The sequence below is a fragment of the Macaca fascicularis genome, chromosome 14, assembly GCF_037993035.2.
Source record: "Macaca fascicularis isolate 582-1 chromosome 14, T2T-MFA8v1.1".
NCBI lineage: Eukaryota > Metazoa > Chordata > Mammalia > Primates > Cercopithecidae > Macaca > Macaca fascicularis.
Window position 1 is genome coordinate 32287677 of NC_088388.1, and position 27801 is coordinate 32315477.

A 27801-nucleotide genomic window follows, 5' to 3' on the forward strand; every position below is an offset into this window, starting at 1 on the left:
ACAATTATAATAGTAACATCAAAGACCACTGATCAAAGATCATTGTAACAAATATAATAATAAAGTTTGAAATATCATTAATTACCAAAAAGTGATATAAAACGAGCGCATGCTGTTGAGAAAATGGCACAAACAGACCTGACGCAAGGTTGCCACAAACCTTCAATTTGTAAAAAGCATGTATATGTGAAATGCAATAAAGCAAAACACGAAAGCAAGGTATGCCTCTATATTTTCTAACTTTGCCACTCAAAAGGTCTAAAGGAAGTAATATCCTAGTACCAACGAGCATACCTGGCCTGTGTCCAGGTCCTGTTTTCCAAAAGCCATTCTCCAGTAAAAGGAACAAGGGCTCCTTAGAGCTCCAATCCAAGGGCTGGACAGAAAAAGCACAAGGTAAGTCAGAATATCTGTGGTGCCAGAAAGTAAACCCTGAAGGAAGGATGGGGACATACCACAGGGACACTGGAGTAAGCCTAAAGAAAGATGCTCTCTCTGAACCATCTGGGATAATTTGCTGAACAAAACAAAGAATGACGAGTGATATTTACAACCCATTGAATTAAACAAAAATCTATGAGTCCACACTTAAAGAAAGGAAGGGAGGGGGAAAAAGCTCTTACTTGTGGAAGAATCCCTAATAGAGGAACTACAGAATTAGAAAACCATTTGGCAAACCTCAGTTGTTTAAGGCCGAACACATCAAGAATGCTCAAATTGGTCAGTGAATATAAGATGAGAAATAGTATACATGAATAGTCTCAAAGTATCTCTCCACAAGATATTGTACTTGTTAATTACAAAGAAAAAATGGTAACTTTATAGTGAGAAAAACCTGGCAGTTACACCACCTCAACCAAGTGATCAAAGTTTGCCTTACCAATAATGGGACAAATTGACATCATGTGCCTCTCAATATGTGTGGACACAACAGCAGTTCTGTGAAGTTCCTGCCAAAAGCGCAAAACCTGAATCTAATCGTGAGAAAACATCAGCCATAAGCAAACTGAGGAACAGTCTACAAAATAACTGGCCAGCACGCTTCAAAAGCATCAGAGGCATGAAGGCAAAGAAAGACATAAGGAGCTGCTGCAGCTGTCCGGCCTTAAGCAGGGTGCTATGTGAACAAGGTTCTGCACAGGTGGCCGGGCGCGGTGGCTCAAGCCTGTAATCCCAGCACTTTGGGAGGCCGAGACGGGCGGATCACGAGGTCAGGAGTTCGAGACCATCCTGGCTAACACGGTGAAACCCCGTCTCTACTAAAAAATACAAAAAACTAGCCGGGCGAGGTGGCGGGCGCCTGTAGTCCCGGCTACTCGGGAGGCTGAGGCAGGAGAATGGCGTAAACCCGGGAGGCGGAGCTTGCAGTGAGCTGAGATCCGGCCACTGCACTCCACCCTGGGCGACATAGCGAGACGCCGTCTCAAAAAAAAAAAAAAAAAAAGGTTCTGCACAGGTGTGCTGACTCCGACCAAAGGAGAAGCCTACGCCGTAAGGTTTCATAACGACGCAATATAAGCTCGAATTCACGTTTCATTGCGAGGCTTTCACAGCCAACCAATCATGCAAACAATATTCAACACAGAGGCAGAAGAAAAGGGGGCTGTGAGGAACCAAGCACAACCCTTGGCTAGGGAGACCAACATGCAAACAGATGAGCCGAACGGTCCCGAAGTCCTTCGGATGCCCTGGGTGGGGATGGGGTGGAGTTGTGGGGGTGGTGGCTGCTTCTCTCCGGGTGGCAGCAGATGCCAAAATCACGAGAAAGCTTCAGAGCTCTCCTGGGCACAGCCTCTAAAAGCGTCTCGAGCAAGGCCTGGTCCTGGCACATTTTATGATCCTCCCAAATGGGTCTATTCTCATTATCTCAGCCACCTTTCACTTTCTATGGGTTCGTTTCAGGTCTCAGGTGGTACCCAGTGAGGGCAAGTGTTGTCACAGCAGTCCATTCTCCCAAATGGGTCTATTCTCATTATCTCAGCCACCTTTCGCTTTCTATGGGTTCGTGTCAGGTCTCAGGTGCCACTCAGTCAGGGCAGGTGTTGTCACAGCAGTCCATTATATATGTTTATCGCTGGGGGGAGTAGGGGTGACTTTGCTGTGAGCTCAATGCTACTTGACAGAGTGACCCCATTTTGAGACATCAGAATCACATCATTATGATGTATCACCAGATTACAGGACACTAATGAGACAGGACAAATAATGTAACATGTGATGAAGGACCGAATTCTGAGCAAGAAAAAAAGGTCCATTAGTGGGACAGTTAGCAAAATCTAAATAAAGTCAGTAAATTAGCTAACAGTATTGAATTGCTTTTAATTTCGTTAAAACCAAATTGCTATTGAATAGTTTAAATATAGGCCCAGCACGGTGGCTCACGACTGCAGTCCCAGCTACTCAGGAGTATGAGGCAGAAGGATTGCTTGCGCCCAGGAGTTTGACGCTGTAGTGAGCTGTGACCACACCACAGCACTCCAGCCTGGGCCACAAAGCAAGACTCTGTCTTTTAAAAAAAAAAAAAAAAAAAAAAAAAATAGTTTAAACAGTTCATCAAATCAGTAATACTGAACTGATGTTAACGGATGAGATTTTGATAACTGTACTGAAGTTATGCAAGAGAATGTCCTTATGTTTAGGAAATGTACACTGAAGCATTTAGAGGTAAAGCAGCTTCATATCAAACTCTGTAGGAAAAGGTAGGTGGGTGGGTAGGTGAGTGTGGGTGTGTGGGTGTGTAAAGAGAGAATGATTGATAAAACTAGGGTGGTCAAATACGAACATTTGAAACATTGGGGAATCTGGATGAAGCATAACAGGAATCCTTCGTACTATTTTTACAACTTTTTTGTATGCCTAAATTTACTTATTGTGTATGTTGTAGGTAATTTCAACATAAAAATTAAAGAAAAAAGGAACCAAAAAAGTTTAAGCTCCTCTTGTCCTCTCTCCTTGCTCTAACTACTTTTCTTTTTTTGAGAGGGAATCTTGCTCTTACTCCAGGCTGGAGTGCAATAGTGCAATCTTGGCTCACTGCAACCTCCGCCTCCCAGGTTCAAGCGATTCTCCTGCCTCAGCTTCCCTCACCACCACGCCCGGCCAATTTTTGCATTTTTAGTAGAAATGGGGTTTTACCATGCTGGCCAGACTGGACTCAAACTCCCAATCTCAGGTGATCCACCCGCCTCGGCCTCCCAAAGTGCTGAGATTACAGGTGTGAGCCATGGCACTCAGTCTCTCCAACTACTTTTTTTGTTCTTTGTCTACCCATTAGATTGCAAATACCGTAAAAGCAGAGAATCAATTTTGTTCTCCTGTACAAGCAGCACCAAGCACCACACTTTACATTTTAGAGGCACTAAATATTTTGATATTTAACCTTGGACCATATTACAGTTTCTATTCACGTATCTTTTCACTGACACAATTTTAATACATTCTACTGATGAATGTATACATAAAATGTGATATATCTATACAATGGTTTATTGTTGACAATAAAAAGAAGTATTGATACATCCTACAACATGGATGAACCTTGAAAACATTATGTTAAGTGAAAAAAAGAAGCCAGTCAAAAAGGACCATCTATTGTATGGTTACAGGTATATGACACGTCCAGAATAGATGATCTACACAGGCAGCAAGTAGATTAGTGTTTGCTTAGGGCTGGGGGTGATGGGCAGAGTGGGGAACAATGGCTAAGAGGCACAAGGGCTTTTTTTGAGGGTAATGTAAATATTCTAAAATTGTGTCAGGTGAGAAATAATTTGGCCAAAAGAATTTTTAACTTAAAATTTTAATTGTGCTGATGGCACAACTATAAATATACTAAAAGCCATTAAATTATACACTTTAAATGAATGAATTTCAATGTATGTAAATTATATCTCAATAAAGCTGTTTTTAAAAACAAAAACAAAACAAAAAAACTTAAGAGCTCTGCTAGAATTTTTAATAGTAGGCCTGATATATGTAGTCATCTGTGTCTATGTAAAGTGTTTTATGTAGTAAAGTACTATACATTTGCAGCCACAGGTATGACATTGTAAACCACTTCATTTGGCTGGGCGCGGTGGCTCATGCCTGTAATCCCAGCACTTTGGGAAGCCGAGTTGGATGGATCATGAGGTCAGGAGATAGAGACTATCCTGGTTAACACGGTGAAACCCCGTCTCTACTAAAAATACAAAAAAATTAGCTGGGCGTGGTGGCAGGCACCTGTAGTCCCAGCTACTCAGGAGGCTGAGGCAAGAGAATGGTGTGAACCTGGGAGGTGGAGCCTGCAGTGAGCCGAGATTGTGCCACTGCACTCCAGCCTGGGTAACAGAGCGAGACTCCGTCTCGAAAAAAAGAAAACCATTTCAATTTAGAATTTCCTAATCTTCTATTAAAACTAAACTCAACTGACAACCTTGTATTTGTCTAATAAAGATTCCCAAACAACTAACTACTTTATGATATACAAAAGAAATTACCAACAATTTCATCCCAATGCTGAGCTTTTTTTAGGTTAAGAGTGGCTTAGTGAGAGAAAATGCTCAAGAACAGTCAACCTTGGCTCCTTCTCTGCTCTGCTCTCAAGGGTCATTCTGGGGTCATCTCTCCCCTAGAAGTCTTCCCTGCCCCTCAGATCAGGCTAAGTGCGCTCCTTTGGGTTCATGTATCACCCTGCACACATCTCTCCACCCTGGCATTTCTCGAAGCAAACTATTTTTCCCCTCCATTAAATGATGAAATCATTAATCAAATAAATTAATGAACATATATAAATCACCTTTGTATTCTTAGCACCTAGCACAGTACCAGCACCCAAAAAGGCCTAACAAAAGTTGTAAAGTTAAACTTACAGTGTGAATTTGAACCTGACTTATGTAAGTCCCAGTTTTCTCCTTATCAAAGAGTAATGCCACCCATTAACTAACTCATAGAGAAATGAGAAACAAACTAGAAAATATAACGAAAGGCACTTTGAAAAAATGATGCATTATACATACACAGTGTTTCATTATAAAGAACCCTATGTAAAATATTAGTTATTATTTTATGGGTCTTCCTATGTAGCTTAATTTTGTTACAGAAACTTTGATACTTCTGGATCTAAGAAGGCATGAGAGGTAAGGATGCCACGAAAGAATAAATATGTCTAAATTAACTGTTTATCATTACATACCTTTTTGTTAACTATTACATGCAAAACAGCATTTTTTAAAACTCAATAGCAATTAAAGGTAAATTACTCAGTAGAGTAGCAAAGAATATAACTGCTACAGAGGTTATTTTTACAGCCCACTTTCCTGTCTCTGTGTTCTGAAATGACTCAGAACCACAGGCTAAAATTCTATATTAAAAAAAAAAAAAAAGAAAAACAAATTCATGACCTGAATGTTGCCACCACACCTCATAAATACAGCACCTTCTGCGGCTAAAGCCTTTTATGCATTTAAGAGCCCTACGTGTTCTTGACAGAAACCATACTCAAGCAGCTGAATTTAGAACATGCTGACCTTAAGCAAATCAATGCCCTTAGCATGTACTTCTGGCTTGTATCACTGCAAGAGTTAGACAGCCTCACCATCTATAGTAGTCAACAATTTCTGGCCACTGTCCCCTGTCTATTTTAAGATATCCCTACTACACTTCTGTGTTGTACAAAGAAATAGAATAACACATAAACCTGTGTTTAAATACAAATAGTTTACCTCAGAAATCAGGATATGTGCATTCCTACTGTGCTTTGCTCAAAAATATTTAATTTGGTTAGTTTCCACTTCCTGCTTTCATTTATGAAATAAAAAATATTTTAACAAAAATTGAAAAATCAAGTATAAGACACTTTTGCTTACTGCCTAATCAGATTTATAAGTAACCTAGTTATAAACTAGGCCAGAATTGTCAGGGTCCCAAATAAAGTACAAACAAATACTTAAAGAGAGTAATGGTATCTGCCATTTTCTTGCAAAATTACACTAGATATTAAAACAGTACGTCATTAAGGACTACAATATATTTTCACCGATATACCTTAATATTTATTAACTCTTCTAACGCTTGGATCTAAATGACATAAAATCTATTTTTAGTTTTTTATCCAGGCAACATCAACCAAAATGCCTGCACTAGTCTTTGTTTACAAATAAGAGCCTCTTGTTTTTCACTCTAAACCCAGAGCCTGTAATTTAGCATCGCAACTGTATAGCTTCAGAACATCAGGTAAATTATTTCCCTGAAATTTATATATAAACACAAATTAGAAACTACTAAACTATTTAGTAATTACTCATAGATTTTCTTCATTCCTAATACAAAGGCTAGTATTTGTGCAAAGGCCTAATGCTAGAAACCAGTATCATAAAATATTTAGCATTTTAGATTGCTTTTTAAGGGATTTCCTTTATTCCCTTGAAAGATTTGGTAAACCAATAGACATTCTCAAGTATTTAAAAAAAAAAAAAAAAAGACTTTTTTTTTACTCTAGTGGAAAAGATTTCAAATAAAGAAAATGAGGTAATTCTGATATGCAGAATAATGCAGGACCCAAATGAAGTGAAGTTATTTACTAGCAAGTGAACTAAATATAGAGCCCAAGCAGCTGAAGCCTGGGAGTTTATATAATATGCTAGCTCACTACTAAAAGCTCTCAAGACAGAATCCATAGAGTACCAAGGGAAAGAAAAAAACAAAAACTACTATTCTTCTAATACTGTTAAATAAGATTTTACAGTTTTCTTCCAGAAAAAAGCTAATCTCGTATATTGAAAAAAAATCTTTTGGGGAGCAGAGATACCTAGTAAATCTAATTATGTAGCAAGAGCTACTACCCTGCAACTACAGCAAATTTAAAATTTTAAATGATCTAAGAAGTTTTAATGGTATCTAGCACTCTACTACCAAAACCATACAATCAAGAATATACTAAGATATACAGCCAAAAGAATGAAAGTCTATCAAAGAGAGATCAAAAATCCAGTGTTTAGTGCAGCACTATTCACAATAGGCAAGATTTGGAATGAACCTAAGTGTCCATCAACAAATGAATGGATGAGGAAAATGTTGTACATATATACACAATGGATACAAAGAATGAGATCCTGTCAATTGCAACAACTTGGATGGAACTAAAGGGCATTATGTTACCTGAAATAAGCCAGGCACAGAAAGACAAAACTTCACGATGTTCTCGCTCATATGTGGGAGCTAAAAATTAAAACAATTGAACTCATGGAGATAGACAGTAGAATGACGGTTACTGGAGTCTAGGAAGGGTGGTAGATGGGGGCCGGGAGTAGGGATGGTTAACGGGTACAAATATATAGTTAGAATGAACAATATGTAGTATTTGATAGCACACCAGAGTGACCATAGTCAACAATAATTTATTGTACATTTAAAAATAAGTAAAGGAGTCTAATTGGAATGTTTGTAACACAAAGAAATGACAAATGCTTGAAGGAATGGATAGTCCATTTACCCTGATGTGATTATTATGCACTGCATGCCTATATAAAATATCTCATATACCCCATAAATATATATATACTTACTATGGACCCATAGAAATAAAAATAATGTTTTAAAAAAGAATATACTAAAGGTATATCAGGCTATTATTTCTAATTCCTAATACATACTTTATTTTTTTTTAAGAGGGTCTCACTCTGTCACTCAGGCTGGAGTGCAGTGGCATTATCATAGCTCACTGCAGCCTCTAACACCTGGGTTCAAGGAATCCTCCTACGTCAGCCTCTTGAATAGCTAAGACTACAGGTATTTCCCACCATTCCTGGCTCATTATTTTTTTCTTTTTTTGGAGAGGCAGGGTTTTGCTCTGTTGCCCAGGCTGATCTTCATCTCTTGACCTAAAGTGATCCTCCCACTTCCCAAAGTGCTAGGACTACAGGTGTGAGCCACTAAACCCAGCTCTAATACATGTTTTAATAAGCTTTACTAACACTAAGTGACATAAATGGGCAATTCCTTCTGATAACCTACTAGTAGGACATATATTTAGAGTTGATTTGTGTAGGAGCTAATTAATTTCTCCTTTATTTTGTACTGGGCACTATAGCATATACTTGCAAGAAGGGTAATTAGGTACAGTGCAAAGGTAAATGCAGTATCAGAAAATACCCCTTGTTGGGTCTACATTTATATGCCCCATGTTCTAAGCATTTCTAACTATAAACTGCATGAATGACCAATGCTGGCAGATACTGTATTTGTCTATATTTTATGGCAGGTCCATCATGTTGGAGCTCATAGGGCTGTAGCATATACCAATAACAAATTCATTCAGGCTTATATGAAAATAATTTATGCTCAAAGTTATCAAACTATGAATTCAAAGCCATTTTACACTCCAGAATGAGTTTTCAGTATTCTGAATCTTGGTAATCACTAGTTAGCCCCTCATACTATCTATTGTACGTCAGGCTAGTGTTACATTGTAGCATGTTATCAATACTTTAAATGGGCATTATTTTCTTCTTTAACTTCCCCCCAGAACCAAGACCAAAATAGCATTATCCATAGCATATATGTGGATAGAACATAATAAAACTGGTTATGATCAGGTGACCTAAAGAGTCACGGGAAGGAAAAGAAATATATTTGCATTTTGTTTTGTTTTTTGAGATGGAGTTTCACTCTTGTGGCCCAGGCTGGAGTGCAATGGCGCAATCTCAGCTCACTGCAACCTTCACCTCACCTCCTGGGTTCCAGCGATTCTCCTGCCTCAGCCTCCCAAGTTGCTGGGATTACAGATGCCCGCCACTACGCCCACCTAATTTGTGTTATTTTTAGTAGAGATGGGGGTTTCGCCATGTTGGCCAGGCTGGTCTTGAACTCCTGACCTCAGGTGATCCACCTGCCTCAGCCTCCCCAAGTGCTGGGATTACAGGCATGAGCCAACGCACCTGGCTTTATATCTGAATCTTAAAAGCATTAATCAGAATAACTTTCTGAATTCTTATACAAGTTGAGCATCCCAAATCCAAAAATCTGAAACTTTTTGGGCATTGACATGACACTCAAAGGAAACAAATTTTCAGATTTACGGGTGCTTAACTAGTTGACAGTGCAAATATTCCAAAATCCAGAAAAATCTGAAATCCAAAACACTTCTAGCCCCAAGAGTTTCAGATAAGCGCTACTCAAACCTGTATATAATTTTTCTAAATATTCAGTTACATACGATTATGTCTTTAATAAACTATTTCTCTCAAGTACTGAAATGCCCAATGATATACACAAAAATTACTGTAAATACTTTCCAACATTTAAAGGCCTCTGTTTGATCATTATTAATCACCTATCATTCCTTCAAATCTTCCATTAAAAATAAAAATAAGCAGATGTCTTTGGCATGGAACTTTGCAGTGGAGATTTCTATCCTGCTTGGGTAGATTTTATGTCTTGATTTTTTAAATCTCTTTAAAACAAACCTAAATTGATCTTCTCTTGATTTCCTTTTTAAACTGAAGCAATCTCTTTTACCACAAACACACACAAAATTATTTCATTTGGCAGAAATTTAACATTTATTAATAAACAACCAAAAAGTATGGAGTTGTTACCTACCTGTAGTACCGAGATTGTAGATACGTTGAACAAACAGTCTTTGATACATGACTGGCCGACCCAAAGTCTATTACTTTAACCCTGTAAGGCTGCCGAACAGGATCCACCAACATAATATTCTCTGGCTTGAGATCAGCATGAATTAAACCAAGACTTTTCAATTTTTTCAGTGCAGTGGTCACTTGCTGAAGAATGGGCCGAATCACTTTTAGTGGCAGGGGACTAAATTTATTTTGTTTCAGAAAGTCATACAAGTTTTGTTCCAGCATCTCAAAAACTAAACAAGTATGGTTACGGTGCTGAAAGCATTCATAAGCTCGTACAAAGTTATATTCATCAGCATTTTCAGTACTGAGCCTTGCTAATATGCTCACTTCTATTTGACCTTGACGAGCATAAGAAGGATGATTTTTCAAAATTTTGATTGCTACAATTTCATTTGTCCCTCTTTTCCAGCATTTAACTACCTGGCCAAAGGTGCCTCGACCAAGAAAATCAAGGACTTCATAAGTATTTTTTATGGAGCATAAGACTTCATGCTGCACTAACTGATAGTCACCTTCTCCAGTGGTACAATTCTGTTTTGATCCTGTGGTAGTTGTCACAACTGTCACTGGATTTCCCATGTTGGTTTGCAACATTGCAGGAAGTATGGACAATTCATCGACAATCTGCATTGCGCTGCTATGATTATCCAACTCCTCACTCTTGCGCTTCAATCCACATCGCTGGGGGCCTTCTAGGAAATGCAATCTGTTTCGCCACGCCCCAATCTGAGGTGCTTGCACTTGAGCTTGCTGAGCCTGAGCTGCTATGACCTTTGTAGCACCTGCAGTGTTTTTCAAAACAACAGCACTTGTCTGCAATGAAAAGTTGTGTCCTCGAGGTCTATTAAATGGTATCTTTGTCTGAAAAGCACTACCCTTAGTGGGAGGATGAGAATTTCCAAAGTTTCTACCATTCACATAGGTCCGTGGATAGTTTCTTTCCTGGAATATACAACTGCTTGGCTCTACTTTGAGTTTCTTCACACTACAAAAGGCACTTGACTGAGTTTGATAAACATATGGTGGATAGACCAAGACTTGTGAGGCCATACCTGCAAAAAAAAAAAAAAAGAAAAGAAAAAAAAAGGAAAGAAGAAATATTAATGTCAACAATTTTTTTTTCAATTTTAAATCTCAGGAAGAAAACTCTTAAGGGTCAAATTCACAATTTGTAAAACAGTAATTAATTCCCACTAAGACACTTTTTTCCCTTGGAGAAGATAACTGTCTTTTTAATATCTCCATTTCAGTTAATTGGTGCTTCAGATATTCTGAGTATTGCATAAAAAGTCTAAGAATAAAGAATCAAGTGCATTTTATTAAATATTTACTGAGAAGCTGAAATGGCCAATATGCCCTAGAAACGGTGCCAACATTTTCCCTCAAAAGAAAAGTATAGATCCCTGTAATCCCAGCACTTTGAGAGGCTGAGGCAGTTGGATCACTTGAGGTCAGGAGTTCGAGACCAGCCTGGCCAACACAGTGAAGAAACCCCAACTCTACTAATAATACAAAAATTAGCTGGGTGTGGTGGTGCATGCCTGGGGTCCCAGCTACTTGGGAGGCTGAGGCAGGAGAATCGCTCGAACCCGGGAGGCAGAGGTTGCAGTGAGCCGAGATTGCACCACTGCACTTCAGCCTGTGAAACAGAGCAAAACTCTGCCTCAAAAAAAAAGTACAGATCCTTTAACTGTACACATTTGACAAAAGTAAAACACTATATTACCAAATTAAAATGTATGTACCAATGACAAGAAAAGAAAATATGCATTACATAAACATAGTTTATAGCCATATTTCTTAAACCTAAAGCCCAAGAATTGCCTCAGGAGGAAAAAAAAAATCTATGTCTGCTTTAACTATATATATATTATATACATTATATATGTGTGTATATATTATATATGTATATATGTGTATATGTGTATATATGATATATAATAAATATATAATATGTACATATAGTATAAATATGTATATACAATATATATGTTTATGATATATATGTAAATGTGTGCATATGTATGTGTATATATTATAACGTATGTATATATTATATATATGTCTCAAAAAATATATATTTTTTGAGACATAGTTTCGCTCTTGTCGCCCAGGCTAGAGTGCAATGGTACAATCTCAGCTCACTGTGACCTTGGCCTCCTGGGTTCAAGCAATTCTCCTGCCTTAGCCTCCCGAGTAAATGTGATTATACGCATGTGCCACCATGCCTAATTTTTTTATTTTTAGTAGAGATGGAGTTTCACCATGTTGGCCAGGCTGGTCTGGAACTCCTTATCTCAGGTGACCCACCTGCGTCGGCCTCCCAAAGTGCTGGGATTATAGGCGTGAGCCACCACGCCCCGCCTATGGCAGGGATTTTAAATAAAATTAGGGTGCCCCATTTCACGAATAGCTGATCCTACATTCTATTTACTAAATATATTATCCTTTGATCTTAAAAAGCATTAGATTACAAAGACAAGTTAATGACTTTCTACCCAGTAATATTCATGTTCCCATTCTTCTCAATTTGTACTTTATTATATGGATATTCCCTTTGAACTTCCTCCAACTAATATTGGAAAATATTTGAAATTTTCAAAGCATATTTTCAAATCAAATTTCAAATCATATTTGAAAAACAGATTTAAAATCATTCTAAAGTTCTCAAGGACTAAATGACATTCTATTTATTTTATGCCTGCATCCAAAAAGGATGTGATTTATTGAGGGTGAAATAGCCAACATTCTTACCACACAACCATTAAGTGTTTAATTATTTTATAAACATTATTTGATTCAGATATAACATAGATACGAAAGAGAATTCAGTTTTATTCTGGCATACTTAATGTTCTCCCCTATGACCTTATTTTACCAACTTAGAATTTATAAAATATGAAATCCACCTAGCAACTGCTGACCTATCTATAGGAACTCAAAACATATATACACATAAGAATGAATCCTCAGTACCATAGCTAGAAAAACTGATAATTACACAGGTGTTAGATCTGCCTTCCATCTACCTGGTCTGCCACAACAATATATAATAAATGTGTACATCAAAACCACCATTTGATAGAATCATCACTTTAAGTAATACTCCATGTTTTCTACTTGTACAAAATTACCTTGGTAATTTTCCTAATGGTAAAATCCTAATACAAATGATCAAGTGTAAAAATAAGCTGAGAAGCCAGATACAGGAACTTTGCATTATGTTCTCTTAGTGCTTTTCTGCACATCTACCCTTTCTTCTTTTAACAAGGTCTCACCTAGGCTGCAGCGCAGTGGCACAATCATAGCTCACTGCAGCCTCCAACTCCTGGCCTCAAGTGATCCTCTCATCTCAAGCTCCCAAAATGCTGGGATTACAGGCATGAGCCACTGCACCCAGATTCACATCTACTATTGAACACTTTAAAAACTCTTTTAGATTTCAATCAAAGTAAAATGATATATCCTTGCTGAAGCCTTTCCTGAAACATATAAACTCACCCTCCAGGCAGGGGTGAGCAATCAGTGCTCTCACAGTAGTTCCTAAATTCTTCTCATTTTGCGATTACATTTCATTATATTGTAATTGTCAGTGTATATATCTGTCTTTCACACTAGATCTAAAGCAAAGTGCCAAGGATATAGAGTTGGTGTTCAATAAATGTTGGTTCGTTGGTTGGTTGAAATATCTTCATTTTCTACAATTTAAAAATCTGTATTATATTAACTATGTGGTCTCCTACTCTTATAACAAATCACAAACATCAGTTCTTTAACTCAGAATCCACAGATTACCATCACAATCTGTAATATCTGTATTAAAAATAAGAGCAACTACCTACTGAGCACTTACTAGGCAACGGTTTAACACTTTATTTACAATATTTTATCTAATCATAGCAATATCTTTCCAATTTGCTTTTAAGAAAACTAAAGTTGGCCAGGCACAGTGGCTCATGCCTATAATCCCAGCACTTTGGGAGGCCAAGGTGGGCGGATCACGAGGTCAGGAGTTCGAGACCAGCCTGGCCAACGTGGTGAAACCCCATCTCTACTAAAAATACAAAAATCAGCCAGGCGTGGTGGTGCACACATATAATCCTAGCTACTGCAGAGGCTGAGGCACAAGAATCGCTTGAACCCAGGAGGCAGAGGTTGCAGTGAGCCAAGATCATGCCACTGCACTCCAGCCTGGGCAACAGAGCGAGGCTCTGTCTCCAAAACAAAAAAGAAAAAAAAAAAAAGAAAACTGAAGTTTACGAAGACTAGGTAACTGGCCCATAGTCAATAGCTAAGGCATGGTAAAGGGAACAAGTAAATGCACGGCCTTTCAGATAAAAGGTGTAAATTTATACCTCCTTCAGCTTTCTTGTGCACAATCTACCACATTCCTAATTTGACTTGACCTTAATAAATCTGCTACAAAACCTTACTATACGGTGGCTCAAGCCTGTAATCCCAGCACTTTGGGAGGCCGAGGCGGGCGGATCACAAGGTCAGGAGATCGAGACCACAGTGAAACCCCGTCTCTACTAAAAATACAAAAAAATTAGCCGGGCGCAGTGGCGGGCGCCTGTAGTCCCAGCTACTCAGGAGGCTGAGGCAGGAGAATGGCGGGAACCCGGGAGGCGGAGCTTGCAGTGAGCCGAGATCGCGCCACTGCACTCCAGCCTGGGCAACAGCGTGAGACTCCGTCTCAAAAAAAAAAAAAAAAACCTTACTATACAAATTAATACTTGATGTTCACTCTGTAAGAGAAAATCATAAATTGAAATTCTGGAGTTCCACCAGGCGCAGTGGCTCATGCCTATAATCTGAGCACTTTGGGAGTCCAAGGCGGGCGGATCACAAGGTCAGGAGATCGAGACCATCCTAGCTAACACAGTGAAACCCCGTCTCCACCAAAAAAACAAAAAATCAGCTGGGCGTAGTGGCAGGCACCTGTAGTCCCAGCTACTCAGGAGGCTGAGGCAGGAGAACGGCGTGAACCCAGGAGGCAGAGGCTGCAATGAGCTGAGATCACACCACTGCACTCCAGCCTGGGCGACAGAGCGAGACTCTGTCTCAAAAAAAAAAAAAAAAAAAAGAGAAGAAAAGAAAAAAAAAGCAATTCTGGAGTTCCAAACCATCTCATTGGCATCTACTGACATCTATTCCATACCTTTACTCAGAAGAGATCTTGAAACTCCATCAACTGATTGTTCTTTTAATGAAGAAAAACCACACTGAAAACTGCTAAATGTATCAAACTGATCCATTAAGGCACTTTTGTGAGGCTTCAAATCCTATCTGCAACAGTTTTTCTAAGAGACTAGGTCTTACTGTATTGCCCACTCTGGTCTTGAACTCCTGTTCTCAAATGATCCTCATACCTCAGCCTCCCAAGTAATCTCAAATAGATTATAGGTTCTAGCCACTGCACCCTGCTCGACAATTTAACATTGCCATGATTCTCCTAATTTACAAACCACTTCTGTAACCCATACCCATAGACTCAGAAAAAGAGATGATTAAATTCACAGATAATTTTTTTTTTTTTTTTTTTTTTTGAGACAGTCTCGTTCTGTTGCCCAGGCTGGAGTACAGTGGCGTGATCACGGCTCACTGCAACTTCCACCTTCCAAGTTCAAGCAATTCTCCTGCCTCAGCCTCCCGAGTAGCTGGGATTACAGGCACCCGCCACCACGCCTGGCTAATTTTTGTATTTTTAGTAGAGACAGAGTTTCATCATGTTGGCCAGGCTGGTCTCAAACTCCTGGCCTCAAGTAATCCACCCACCTTGGCCTCCCAAAGTGCTGAGATTACAGGCATGAGCCACCGCACCCAGCCCAATTTTTTTTTTTTTTTTTTTTTTGAGACGGAGTCTTTGTTGCCCAGACTAAAGTGCAATGGCACAAACATGGCTCGCTGCAGCTTCGACCTCCTGAGCTCAAATGAGCCTCCCACCTCAGCCACCCAAGTAGCTGAGACCACAAATATGTGCTACCATGCCCAACTAATTTTTAAATTTTGTAGAGATGGGGGTCTTGCCATATTGCCCAGGCTGGTCTCGAACTCCTGGGTTCAAGCAATTCTCCTCCTGACTTGGCCTCCCAAAGTGCTGGAATTACAGACATAAGCCACTGAGCTCGGCCAACAGATAAATTTTAAAACAGCTATTATATACTTGTGGATTTAAAGGAAAGCATGAACATAAATAGGAGAGACATGAAAAATATAGAAGAACACTGTACACCATACATACACAGATAGTGGGAAGGCAATCTGGCAGTATTTAACAAAATTGCAAATGAACATACCCTCTGACCTAGAAATGTAGGCAACTCAGACACTGTACAAGAATATTCACTGCAGCACTGTGTAAAGCAACCTAATACTGTAAATAACCTACATATCCATCAAAAGGTACTAAACAGACCTTGACACATGGACCAATTTAAAAAGAATGAAAACAATTTATTTGCCTTGTTATTGACCTGATTCTGAAGATAATACTGCTACCTGAAAAAAAAGCAAGATTTCAAAAAATGTGTACTTTACAACAGATATTACCATGTGTGTTGAGGAATTATATGCATATATTTGCATATGCACTGAATATCCCACATAAAGAAACTGAGGGTTTCTTTGCCTTGGTGAAGAGTAACAATACTGGGAGCAATGAAAATAATTACTTTTCACTGTACATCCTTTACTACATACATGTATCACCTGTTCAAAGAAAGTTTTTAATCATCTGTGGAACCTATTAAAACATATATATTTAAAAATAAAATAATCTGGGATTTGCTTTGAAATAATATAGAAGAGGAAAAAGTGGATGGGGATATGGATAAAATGAAATGAGTCATAAACTGTTACTTATAGAAGCTTGATGATGGGTATATTGGGGTTCATTATGCTATCCTGTCCACTTTTGAATACGTTTATATTTTTCCTTAATAAAAAGTTAAGTAAGGGCCAAGCATAGTGGCTCACACCTATAATCCCAGCACTTTGGGACACCATGGCAGGTGGATCATTTGAGGTCAAGACAAGCCTGACCAACATAGTGAAACCCTGACTCTACTAAAAATACAAAAATTAGCCAGGTGTGGTGGCACACACCTGTAATCCCAGCTACTCGTGAGGCTGAGGCAGGAGAATCGCTTGAACCCAGGAGGTGGAGGTTACAGTGAGCGGAGATCGTGTCACTGCACTCCAGCCTGGGCAACAGAGCAAGACTCTGCCTTAAAAAAAAAAAAAAAAAAGGCTAAATAAGTAAATATACACATAAAACTCTAATCAGAAAGATTTTGATTCAGTAGGTCTGTGATAAGGTCCAGGCATCTGAAAGTGTACAAGCTCCCAGGGTCATGTAGAGTCACGCTAAAATCTGAGAACCAATGACCTCATCCATACAAAAACCACAGGCAAACTCAAGTCCTACCAAATCAGGGCCCCCAAGTCTGAAAAAACAGGATGAAGTGCCAGGGAATCAGATCAATGCACACCACTCTAGGCTAATTCACGCCGTGTTAAATTGTGGGAACAGCTGATAAATGACAGAGAAATTTTTAAAACTGCTGCAATTTCTGGATCCTGCCATTCCTAGCTTTTCTTTCCCAACATGCCAAGCTGGAAGGCAATCAATCAACCCAAGGCTCCAACCAGGGCGGACTAAATGAAACTTAGACAAAGTATCATTATCCCTCACCAGCCAATTCTCAACCACTGTGCTCTGTGAACCCATCTCAAAAGGGACTTTAGAAAATAAACACAGATCGAGAGGCTGAGGCAGGAGAATGGCGAAAACCAGGGAGGCGGGGCTTGCAGTGAGCTGAGATCCAGCCACTACACTCCAGCCTGGGCGACAGAGCGAGACTCTGTCTCAAAAAAAAAAAAAAAAGAAAAGAAAATAAACACAGATAGAAATATCAAGCAATTTATAGTTCATCAGAAGGCATAGGTGGTGGTGCTGGAGACAAGTATAAAAGACCATACAACCTACAAATTACTTATTAACTTGACCACTGTGACTTCCTGATATATCCAGGTAATTAACTCTTTTCCTTCTCCTACCCTCCATCAGATAGACTCATGACTTGTTATATCTGCTGTTTATGGATTTTACAAAGTACTATATTCCCAGGAGCTACTGAAGCCCACAGTCCAAAATATTTTTTAGTACAATACTATTTCCTATTTTTCATTACAATATATACTGTGTTGTCCTCCGCAGCTATATTATTCATGACCTTGCCAATTGTTCTTATCAACTAAGAAACGATGTTTTGAAATACTACCCCTTTGTGAGCTGGAGCTCCCCATAAAATATTACTCAGAGGATAGTGAAGACTCCTATTAGAGCAACCATTACACTTTCATTCCTTAGAATTAATAATTTCAGGTTCTTTAATCTACTATGGTCTGAATGCTTGTGTCCCCGCCCCTGCCCCTCGGCTCCCCCAGAATTTGTATGTTGAAACTTAACCCCCAAAAGAGATGGTATTAAGAGGTGGGACCTTTGGGAGCTGTAGATCATGAGGGCTCTATCCTCATGAATGGGATTAGTGCTCTTTTACATAAAAGAGGCCTGAGGCAGCTTGTTCACCCCTTCTACCATATAAGGACACAGCAAAAGGGCACCATCTTTGAAGGTGGAGAAAGTGAGCCCTCACCAGACACCAAATCTGCTGGCACCTTGATCTTGAACTCCAGAGCTGTGAGCAATAAGGTTATGCTCTTTATAAATTACCCAGTCTTAGGGATTTTATTATTGCAGCCCAAATGGACTAACATATAGATCTTATTTTTCCAATCCTCTAACAAACTTTAAGTCTCATCTGAACTACTCGATCCAAATTGTTCACCAAACCAGCAATGTAATCAATATTGACACCCATAGTCATAAGTCTGATCATTGCTAACCATAGTAGGCTGTTTCCATCTTTTTTTACTACACATAATATTAGCCCTTCTGAAAAGGGAGGGAGAAAACAGAAACAGAAATCTTTTACCAAGTTATATTCAATTTATTTGCCAATATGAAATTTCTGAATTATTTTTGACCAAACTTATACACACCCCAAATGTAACAGGGTTCTTCTTCTTCTTTTTTTTTTTTTTTTTTTTTTTTGAACAAAGAGTCTCCCTCTGTCGCCTATGCTGGAGTGCTGGAAGGCAGTAACGTTATCACAACTCACTGCAACCTCCGCCTCCCCGGGTTCAAGTGATTCTCGTGCCTCAGCCTCCCAAGTTGCTGGGATTACAGGCATACACCACCATGTCCGGCTAATTTCTGTATTTTTAGTAGAGATGAGGTTTCACCATGTTAGCCAGGTTGGTCTCAAATTCCTGGCCTCAAGTCATCCAACCACCTCAACCTCTCAAGTGTTGGGATTACAAGCACGAGCCACCACACCTGACTGGGTTCTTCTTTTAAATGTACTTTGATATCACAAATAAATTTAATAAAAGGCAATAATGCCTTGCACTCTCCTTACTCAATTTACTACTTCTATCTGTTCAAATCTCCATTTTAAAAATCTTTTCCTTTTTAAAAATTGTGGTAAAAAATAAATAAAATTTACTGTCAGGCCGGGCGCGGTGGCTCAAGCCTGTAATCCCAGCACTTTGGGAGGCCGAGACGGGCGGATCACGAGGTCAGGAGATCGAGACCATCCTGGCTAACACGGTGAAACCCCGTCTCTATTAAGAAATACAAAAAAAAAACTAGCCGGGCGAGGCGGCAGGCGCCTGTAGTCCCAGCTACTCGGGAGGCTGAGGCTGGAGAATGGCATGAACCCGGGAGGCGGAGCTTGCAGTGAGCTGAGATCCGGCCACTGCACTCCAGCCTGGGTGACAGAGCAAGACTCCTTCTCAAAAAAAAAAAAAAAAAAAATTTACTGTCTTAAATCATTTTAAGTGTATTGTTCAGTGACATTAAGTACAAGGAGCGTGCTAAAAAACAAAGAAACCAGCAACACCAAGAAACACAAGTAGGTGCTTCTTGACCAACTACCAAGTCCCTCTCCTATTCTTACTTTGGCCTTTACATGGACCCAGTTATCTCTCGCGGTCTTCTCTTTCCTCCCTTATCTCAATCAAACCCTGAGATATGAGTTTATGCTCCTATAAATAGTCCTTCACATTTTGTCCTCAAAATACTGTCCTTCTTTTCCTTTGACCTATCATCTCTTCCTGATTATGTCCCACCACAGACTCAGAATATTTTTGGCTAAATTCTAGTTCCTCTTTCTAATAAAATTATAGACTGAAAATTAACACTTTTCTTACATAGCACAAAAGGTATTCATAAAGATTTATAATTTTTTTCTCTTAGTTTAAAATTAGTTACATTTTTCACAAATTAATCATCAACCTCTGACAGAAAGGAAAGGTTTTCTTTAAAGATGTAAAAAGCACACATTCTAAGAGGGAAAACATGACAAATTTGATTTTATTAAAATTTAAAACTTTCATTCATCAAATGATACCTGAAATAAAGATAAGCCACTGACATAGAGAAGTTATTTGCAATACACGTAACTGAGAAAAGATCTAAAGAAGTCATATTATGTTTGGTAAAACTGAGGAGACAAATGGACAGAAGATATAAACAGACAATTCACAGACAGGAAATACATGCCAAGTCTTATTTTAAAAACTTATCAACCTCACTAGCAAGGAAAATGCAAACTAAAACCACACAGAAGATATAAACAGACAATTCACATAAAAGAAATACAAGCCAAGTCTTATTTTAAAAAATTATCAACCTCACTAGTAAGAAGGAAAACGCAAATTAAAACCACAGTAAGATGCCATTTTATAGCTATCAAACTGGTAAAAAGAAGTAGGACAACACCCACTGTTGAAGAATAGGGCAACAGAGTATATATACTAGGGTAAGAAGTACAATTACTTTTGAGGGCAAAGCTGAAAATGGACATACTCTATAATCCAGCAATTCTTCTCCCAGGTGTATATCCCATCTAGAGAAACTCTCACAAATATGCACAAAGAAACGGTAAATTAGTGTTCACTGCAGCACTACATATACATATATGTAGTATCAAAATTTCAGAATAATCAGAAAAGGACTGGATATTGTGGCTTAGTCATAAAATACAAAGCATGTAATACAAGTGTGGCTCATATCACAATTATTATATATTTATGTACCACAAAAAAAGGAAACATACCAATTGTTAGGGCAAGACATCATTGATTTTGAGATGCATCCGAGTTTCAAAGATGTTAAAATGTTGGAAGGAAATGTGCTAGAACTGAAGTGCAGCAAAATGAATTAACTGAAATTACATACATCAATGTACATAAATCTGAAAACAATATAGAACAAAAAAATTGCAGAAGAGCATGCATCATTTATTATAAAGTTAATAGAAGACAAAACTATACCATGTTTTATATGTGATAAAGGTATAAAAACATGCATGAAAATGACAGACATGTCAAGGAAGAAAAGAGAAGGAAGGGACCTCAAATTTATTTTGCACACTGGATGACAGCTGCATAGGAAGTGATTCTATTACTCCCTATACTTTCATAGCCTGAGTTTACATGAATTTTTAAATAAAGGTAAAAAAATCTATCAGAGAATAGGAATAACCTATTTTAGTAATTGTTTATTTTTAAATTACAAAAATACAGCCCTGGCGCGGTGATTCACACCTGTAATCCCAGCACTTTGGGAGACTGAGGCGGATGAATCATTTGAGGTCAGGAGTTTGAGACCAGCCTGGCCAACATGATGAAACCCTGCCTCTACTAAAAATACAAAAATTACCTGAGTGTGGTGGTGCACGCCTGTAATTCAGCTACTTGAGAAGCTCAGGCATGAGAATCACTTGAACCCGGGAGGCAGGGGTTGCAGTGAGCCGAGATCACGCCACTGCACTCCAGCCTGGGCAACAGGTGAGACTCTAACTCCAAAAAAAGTAAGAATAATAAAATAAAATAAAATTACAAAAATATGACCATTTTAGATATATTTTATTAACATAACCAATCAGCCATACCTTATTTCATTCAGTTGGTAACCATACCAATTTGGTAACCACACCAAAGTGAAGCAGTCACCTGTTAAGTCCATACAAGCCTAAAATATTTGCCATGTACCCCAAGAAACTAGCTAGAATCTATCTCAGATATGAAATTGATTGTATATAAACTATACATAATGAATATCCAGAAGTTATTTCATAACATTATTTACCATATTAACATTTAAAGTATTATTTATTCATAGACTCTATCTCAAAAATAAGAAAAATTCAAATTGAGGAACAGTCTACAAAATAATGGCAGTATTCTTCAAAATGTCAGTGTCAAATCAACATAAAGACTGAGGAAGTTTTCAGATCACAGATTAAACTAAAGAGATACAACAACTGAACAGTCTTTATGCAATTAGAGGTAAAGGGACATCATGCTTGCAACTTACTTGCAAAAAGTTCAGATAAAAACATAACATAGATATAGAGAAAAAAAGGTAAAAGCAAATGCAGTAAAATGTTAACATTTGAATAATCTAGGTGAAAAATACACAGGAATTCTTTGTATTATTCTTGCAACTTTTCTGTAGGTCTGAATATTTGTCAAAGGATAAGTTAAACAGAAAACAAGAATGAGGGACAGGTATAAAACAATGTCTTTATTGAACAAGACTCTTCTTCAAGGGTCACTAACTTGTGGATGAACAGCCAAATGTGGTAGGCGTGGCCCAGAGCACCTAAAGTCTAGAATTGCCAGGCATATGAAGAGTCCCTGCGATCATCTGCCAGCATTAATTTTAAAAGTAATCATAAGCAGTGAGGGCAAATTTCTTCACTTAAAAGTATTACTTAATTCATAACAGTTTTTAAAGTTGTTGGCCATTATATAACTTCTTCAATCAATAAAGACTAAAAGTAGAATTTCATTATGTGATCCAATAAATTCTGACAATTAAAAGGGCTTTTCATTCTTCAAAGGACAGAACCATAGTGCCAGTCTATGTGAGGTTTTATAAATAGAAATTACAAAATCGAACTATATAACAAACAATATTTAGCCAGTAAAAAGGAGTTTCTAGTCAGTTTATTTCATTTCTCAATTACCTTGCTTAAAGTGCATATTTATAAAAAACAAAATAACATGCCATTTAAAAAAAAAAAAAAAGGCAGGAAACACCAGACAGTAAGTTGCTAGTATGAACAGTAAATGAGTTTAATTCTTCATTGGTTAACTAGTTGTCAGTATTTTAAATACCTCTATTATTTTAACAGATTATTTTTACCAGCATTCAATCCAGGAAATAATACTAAACCATTTCATTGGCTGGGCACAGTGGCTTACGACTGTAATCCCAGCACTCTGGGAGGCTGAGGCGGGCGGATCACGAGGTCAGGAGTTCAAGACCCACCTGACCAATATGTTGAAACCCTATCTCCACTGAAAATACAAAAATGGGCATGGTGGCATGCACCTGTAATCCCAGCTACTCAGGAGGCTGAGGCAGGAGAGTAGCCTCCTGCAGCCTTCCGCCTCACTTGAGCTCAGGAGGCGAAGGCTGCAGTGACTCGAGATCATACCACTGCACTCCAGCCTGGGCGACAGCGAGACTCCATCTCAAAAAAAAAAAAAATTGTGTCTACCATTTCATATAAGAAAGAAACATTTTCACATAAATGAACCACCATGCACTGTAAAACTTAATAAACTAAACCTGCTGTCCGAGGTGCCTACAGAACATTTATTTTGAAAATACTAAAGTCTTGGGTATTTTCCAGCAGTATTGTGAACAAAGCATCTAGAGAATGTGTTGACTATAACACAAATCAGCATGTTAAATAACAAGTTTCATCTGACTTAGCAAAATGTTCCAACATTCGGAACAGAAAATGACCTGTTGGACATTTCAAAGCTGCTAGAAATCACCCTGCCAGTACAAATCTTTAACAAGGCTAGAAAAGAGTTAATTAATTTTAAAAAAATTACATAAGGATTAGTCTTACTAAAGCAGATAATTCTCTAGATTTTAAAAAGCTATATAAAATAAAAAATCAGAAATGGACACCCTGATAGAAAGGTGGACTAAAGATAAAAAGTTTACCTGAAGCTCCTTCTTTCTTGATGTAAACTTAAGATTAATAATTCAAATTCAGCTTATAAAACTTAAGTACTAAAGAAAAATTTTTACTTAAATTTTTCATACAATGCCCAATATACCAATGGGCTATCAGAAAGAATAAACAGTTTTTTAAGTTTGGGTTATGAACAGCTCCCTTAATGGAAAGCAAATGTATTACTTTCTACTTTATAGGAAAATCCGTCCCAAAAGAACCACCACAGAACTTTTATTTCTTATAAAAATCTATGTAACTTTCAGACAAAAATAAATACAAAATATTAAAGATTAAGGCGGCAAAGGTCAAATGATTCCTACAAGAAGATCACCTGACATCATCTACCTTTGAAACAACTCAACAGGTGAACTGGAATCCTAGATTAATAATTTGACCGAATGCCCACTGCTGACACCAATAAAAAGGAAAAAATTCTGCCAACAAATAAGATTTTTGTATGAGATAATGATTCAAAGCTCTAAATGAACATTTAGAGAACCAAAGGTCAGGTTCCATAAAACTTTTCGAAAGTATGGTCTACCTTAAACAACCTTAAGATTCTAATCACTACATTCACACCTGAAAGAGAACTATCACTCTACAGTAATGTAAATCACACAAGAATTAAAGTTCTAAAAACCAATGTAGTGAGAACAGTGGCTACCATCTCCTCTGCCAGACACATAACAGTTTTTCTATTGTAAAAGCTGAAAAGTTAAACATTTACAACTGCATAAGCTTGAGTATAGTACTTTCAGTTATTTACAGCTGCATAAGCTTGAGTACAGTACTTTCAGTTTTTTTTTGTTTTTGTTTTTGTTTTTGTTTTGAGACGGAGTCTCGCTCTGTCACCCAGGCTGGAGTGCAGTGGCCGGATCTCAGCTCACTGCAAGCTCCGCCTCCCGGGTTTACGCCATTCTCCTGCCTCAGCCTCCCGAATAGCTGGGACTACAGGCGCCCGCCACTTCGCCCGGCTAGTTTTTTGTATTTTTTAGTAGAGACGGGGTTTCACCGTGTTAGCCAGGATGGTCTCGATCTCCTGACCTCGTGATCCGCCCGTCTCGGCCTCCCAAAGTGCTGGGATTACAGGCTTGAGCCACTGCGCCCGGCCTAGTACTTTCAGTTTTTAAAAATCTTTATGAAAGACATTGTGGGGCCTGGAAAAATTAAGTTGAACAGAAAAGTCAACTGTTTCTATTTTCCAAATTCTATTAAGATCCTATAGGGTCCTAATATGCCTTACACTGCTAAATTCAAAGCATTTTTAAAATTTCTACAATTATGTTTTCTCTCTACTCAGGTTGCAGTTGCCAGACATTCCACTTTATATAAATGCCCTTTTTAAGAAATTTTGCGAAGTATAATCCAAAACCTTTTTTTTTTTTTTTTTTTTTTTTTTGAGATGGAGTCTCACTCTGTCGCCCAGGCTGGAGTGCAGTGGTGCTATCTCGGCTCAATGCAAGCTCCGCCTCTCAGGTTCACGCCATTCTCCTGCCTCAGCCTCCCCAGTAGCTGGGACTACAGGCGCCCGCCACCACGCCCGACTAATTTTTTTTTTGTATTTTTAGTACAGATGGGGTTTCATCATGTTAGCCAGGATGGTCTCTATCTCCTAACCCCGTGATCTGCCCTCCTGGGCCTCCCAAAATGCTGAGATTACAGGCGTGAGCCACCGCGCCCAGCCCAAAACCTTTCTAATAGTAGAAATAATCTTTTTAATTTTCAAAGTTTAACTGTCACTTATATCTTGTCAACTGAGGATGGCCCTTTACAATGGCTTCAGGAAACTCTCTGGTATCAAGTCGGAAACAATAGGGAGGCCTAGGAGGGAGGATCATTTGAACCCAAGAGTTTAAGATCATCCTGGGCAAGATGGCAAGACCCCATATCTCTATTAAAAAAAAAAAAAAACAAATTAGCCAGGCACGGTGACACACACCTATAGTCCCAGCTACTTGAGAGGATTCCTTGAGCCCAGGAGTTTGAGGTTGCTTGAGCTATGATAATGCCTGCCACTGCACTCCAGCCTGGGTGACAAAGCAAGACTCATCTCGACAGGGACAGGAGGGGACGGGAGGGGAGAAAGAGAGAAAGAGGGAAGGAGGGAGGGAAGGAAGGGAAGGAAGGAGAGAAGGAGGGAAGGAAGGTGGGAGGGAGGGAGAGATGAAGGAAGGAGGAAGGGTGGGTGGAAGGAGGGAGGGAGGGAGGGAAGACCAAGATCGCACCACTGCACTCCAGCCTCAGCAACAGGATGAGACTCCATCAAAAACAAAAAAAGAAAAAGGAAAAGGAAAAGGGAAAGGAAAGGAAAGGAAAAAGAAAAGGAAAAGGAAAAAGGAAAGGAGAAAGATCTCTCTCATTCTTACGACAAATTTGAGGAAGGGGATACAGCAGAAATTTGCAACAGGTCTCCTTAGGAAAGCCAGAAAAACTAAAGAACAACAATGTAATTTACAAAAATCTAAAAAGGAAAGAAAACAAGCAGCTTCTCAAGACAGTACCCACAAAGAAACGACATTGAATTTCTTTTTTTTCGGAGATGGAGTCTCGCTGTCACCCAGGCTAGAGTGTAGTGGTGTGATCTCGGCTCATTGCAACCTCCACCACCCACGTTCAAGCGATTCTCCTGCCTCAGCCTCCTGAGTAGCTGGGATTACAGGCACCTGCCACCACAGCTGGCTAATCTGAATTTTTAGTAGAGACGGAGTTTCACCATGTTGGCCAGGCAGGTGTCGAACTCCTGATCTCAAGTGATCCACCTGCCTCGGCCTCCCAAAGTGCTGGGATTACAGGCGTAAGCCACTGCACCCAGCCACGACATTGAATTCTTAAAAATCTATTAGAACTACTTCTATCTGGCCCTGAATACATCTAATCATTAACTTTAAGTGAAACATTGTTGGGTTGCTTATAAGCTGTGCATTAAAACCACAAATTTAGATAGACTTAGCAAGGCTACATATTTCTTTCTTCTACTGAAAGTGTCATAAAAAAACAGATTTTTCTTTGTTTTATATTAGTGTAAAAAGTCATACTATCAATGCATGATACTAAAAACCATACATATCAGAACTATAATGATAAAAATAGCTTTTTTCTTCATATTTATCTGGCCGAAGAATTTTTTTTAAATACACCATCAATGTATAAAAAAGAAAGATATTAAGAAAGTTCAAATTTAAGTTGCATATGTAACTAACAGCTAACACACCTTAAGTTTAAAATTAAGTAGCCAATGATCCCATAAATAAAAATGTGCTTCCTCATTAGACTGAAAATGGCTGCAAAGTAGTTACAGTTTACTGATTAGAAATCTATTCTCGAATAGTAACTAAAATTGACTTTTTTTTATTTCTTTCTTTATTGTGAGACAGGGTCTTGCTCTGTTGCCCAGGCTGGAATGCAGTGGCACAATCATTCCTCACTGCATCCTAGACCGCCAGGGCTCAAGTGATCCTTTCACTTCAACCTCCCTGGTAGCTGTGATGACAAGCACGTGCTACCACACCCGGTTAATTTTTTGTACTTTTTTGTAGAGATGGGGTCTCACCATGGCTGGTCTCAAACTCTTGGGCTCAAGCATCAAGCAATCTGCCCACCTTGGCCTCCCAAAGTGCTGAGATTACAGTTGTGAGTCACCACACCCAGCCACCAATTTTCAGGCATTTGCACAAGAAACTAGATAGAGGCCAGGCGCGGTGGCTCACGCCTGTAATCCCAGCACTTTGGGAGGCCGAGGCGGGCGGATCACAAGGTCAGGAGATCGAGACCACGGTGAAACCCCGTCTCTACTAAAAATACAAAAAATTAGCCGGGCGCGGTGGCGGGCGCCTGTAGTCCCAGCTACTCAGGAGGCTGAGGCAGGAGAATGGCGTGAACCCAGGAGGCGGAGCTTGCAGTGAGCCGAGATCGCGCCACTGCACTCCAGCCTGGGCGACAGAGCGAGACTCCGTCTCAAAAAAAAAAAAAAAAAAAAAAAAGAAACTAGATAGAATCTCAGATATGAAAATAATGATTGCATATTCACTATACATGACGAAATATGCCAAAACAGTTATTTTATA

At 38.8% G+C, this 27801-nt stretch overlaps 1 protein-coding gene across 7 annotated transcripts in view; it reads right to left on the reverse strand.

Moving 5' to 3' along the window:
* The window catches only part of HIPK3 (homeodomain interacting protein kinase 3), a 106797-nt gene that overhangs the window by 60021 nt on the left and 18975 nt on the right, over positions 1–27801 (reverse strand). For 5 of the 7 annotated variants that reach the window (XM_045371657.3, XM_005578253.4, XM_005578249.4 and 2 more), the window contains exon 2: positions 9580–10678. The exons of the other annotated variants lie outside the window; for them this stretch is intronic. In XM_045371657.3, the coding sequence (XP_045227592.2) occupies positions 9580–10676 (1097 nt within the window). In that variant the 5' untranslated portion in view covers positions 10677–10678. The remainder of the gene's footprint in view (positions 1–9579; positions 10679–27801) is intronic. 7 annotated transcript variants of the gene reach the window in all.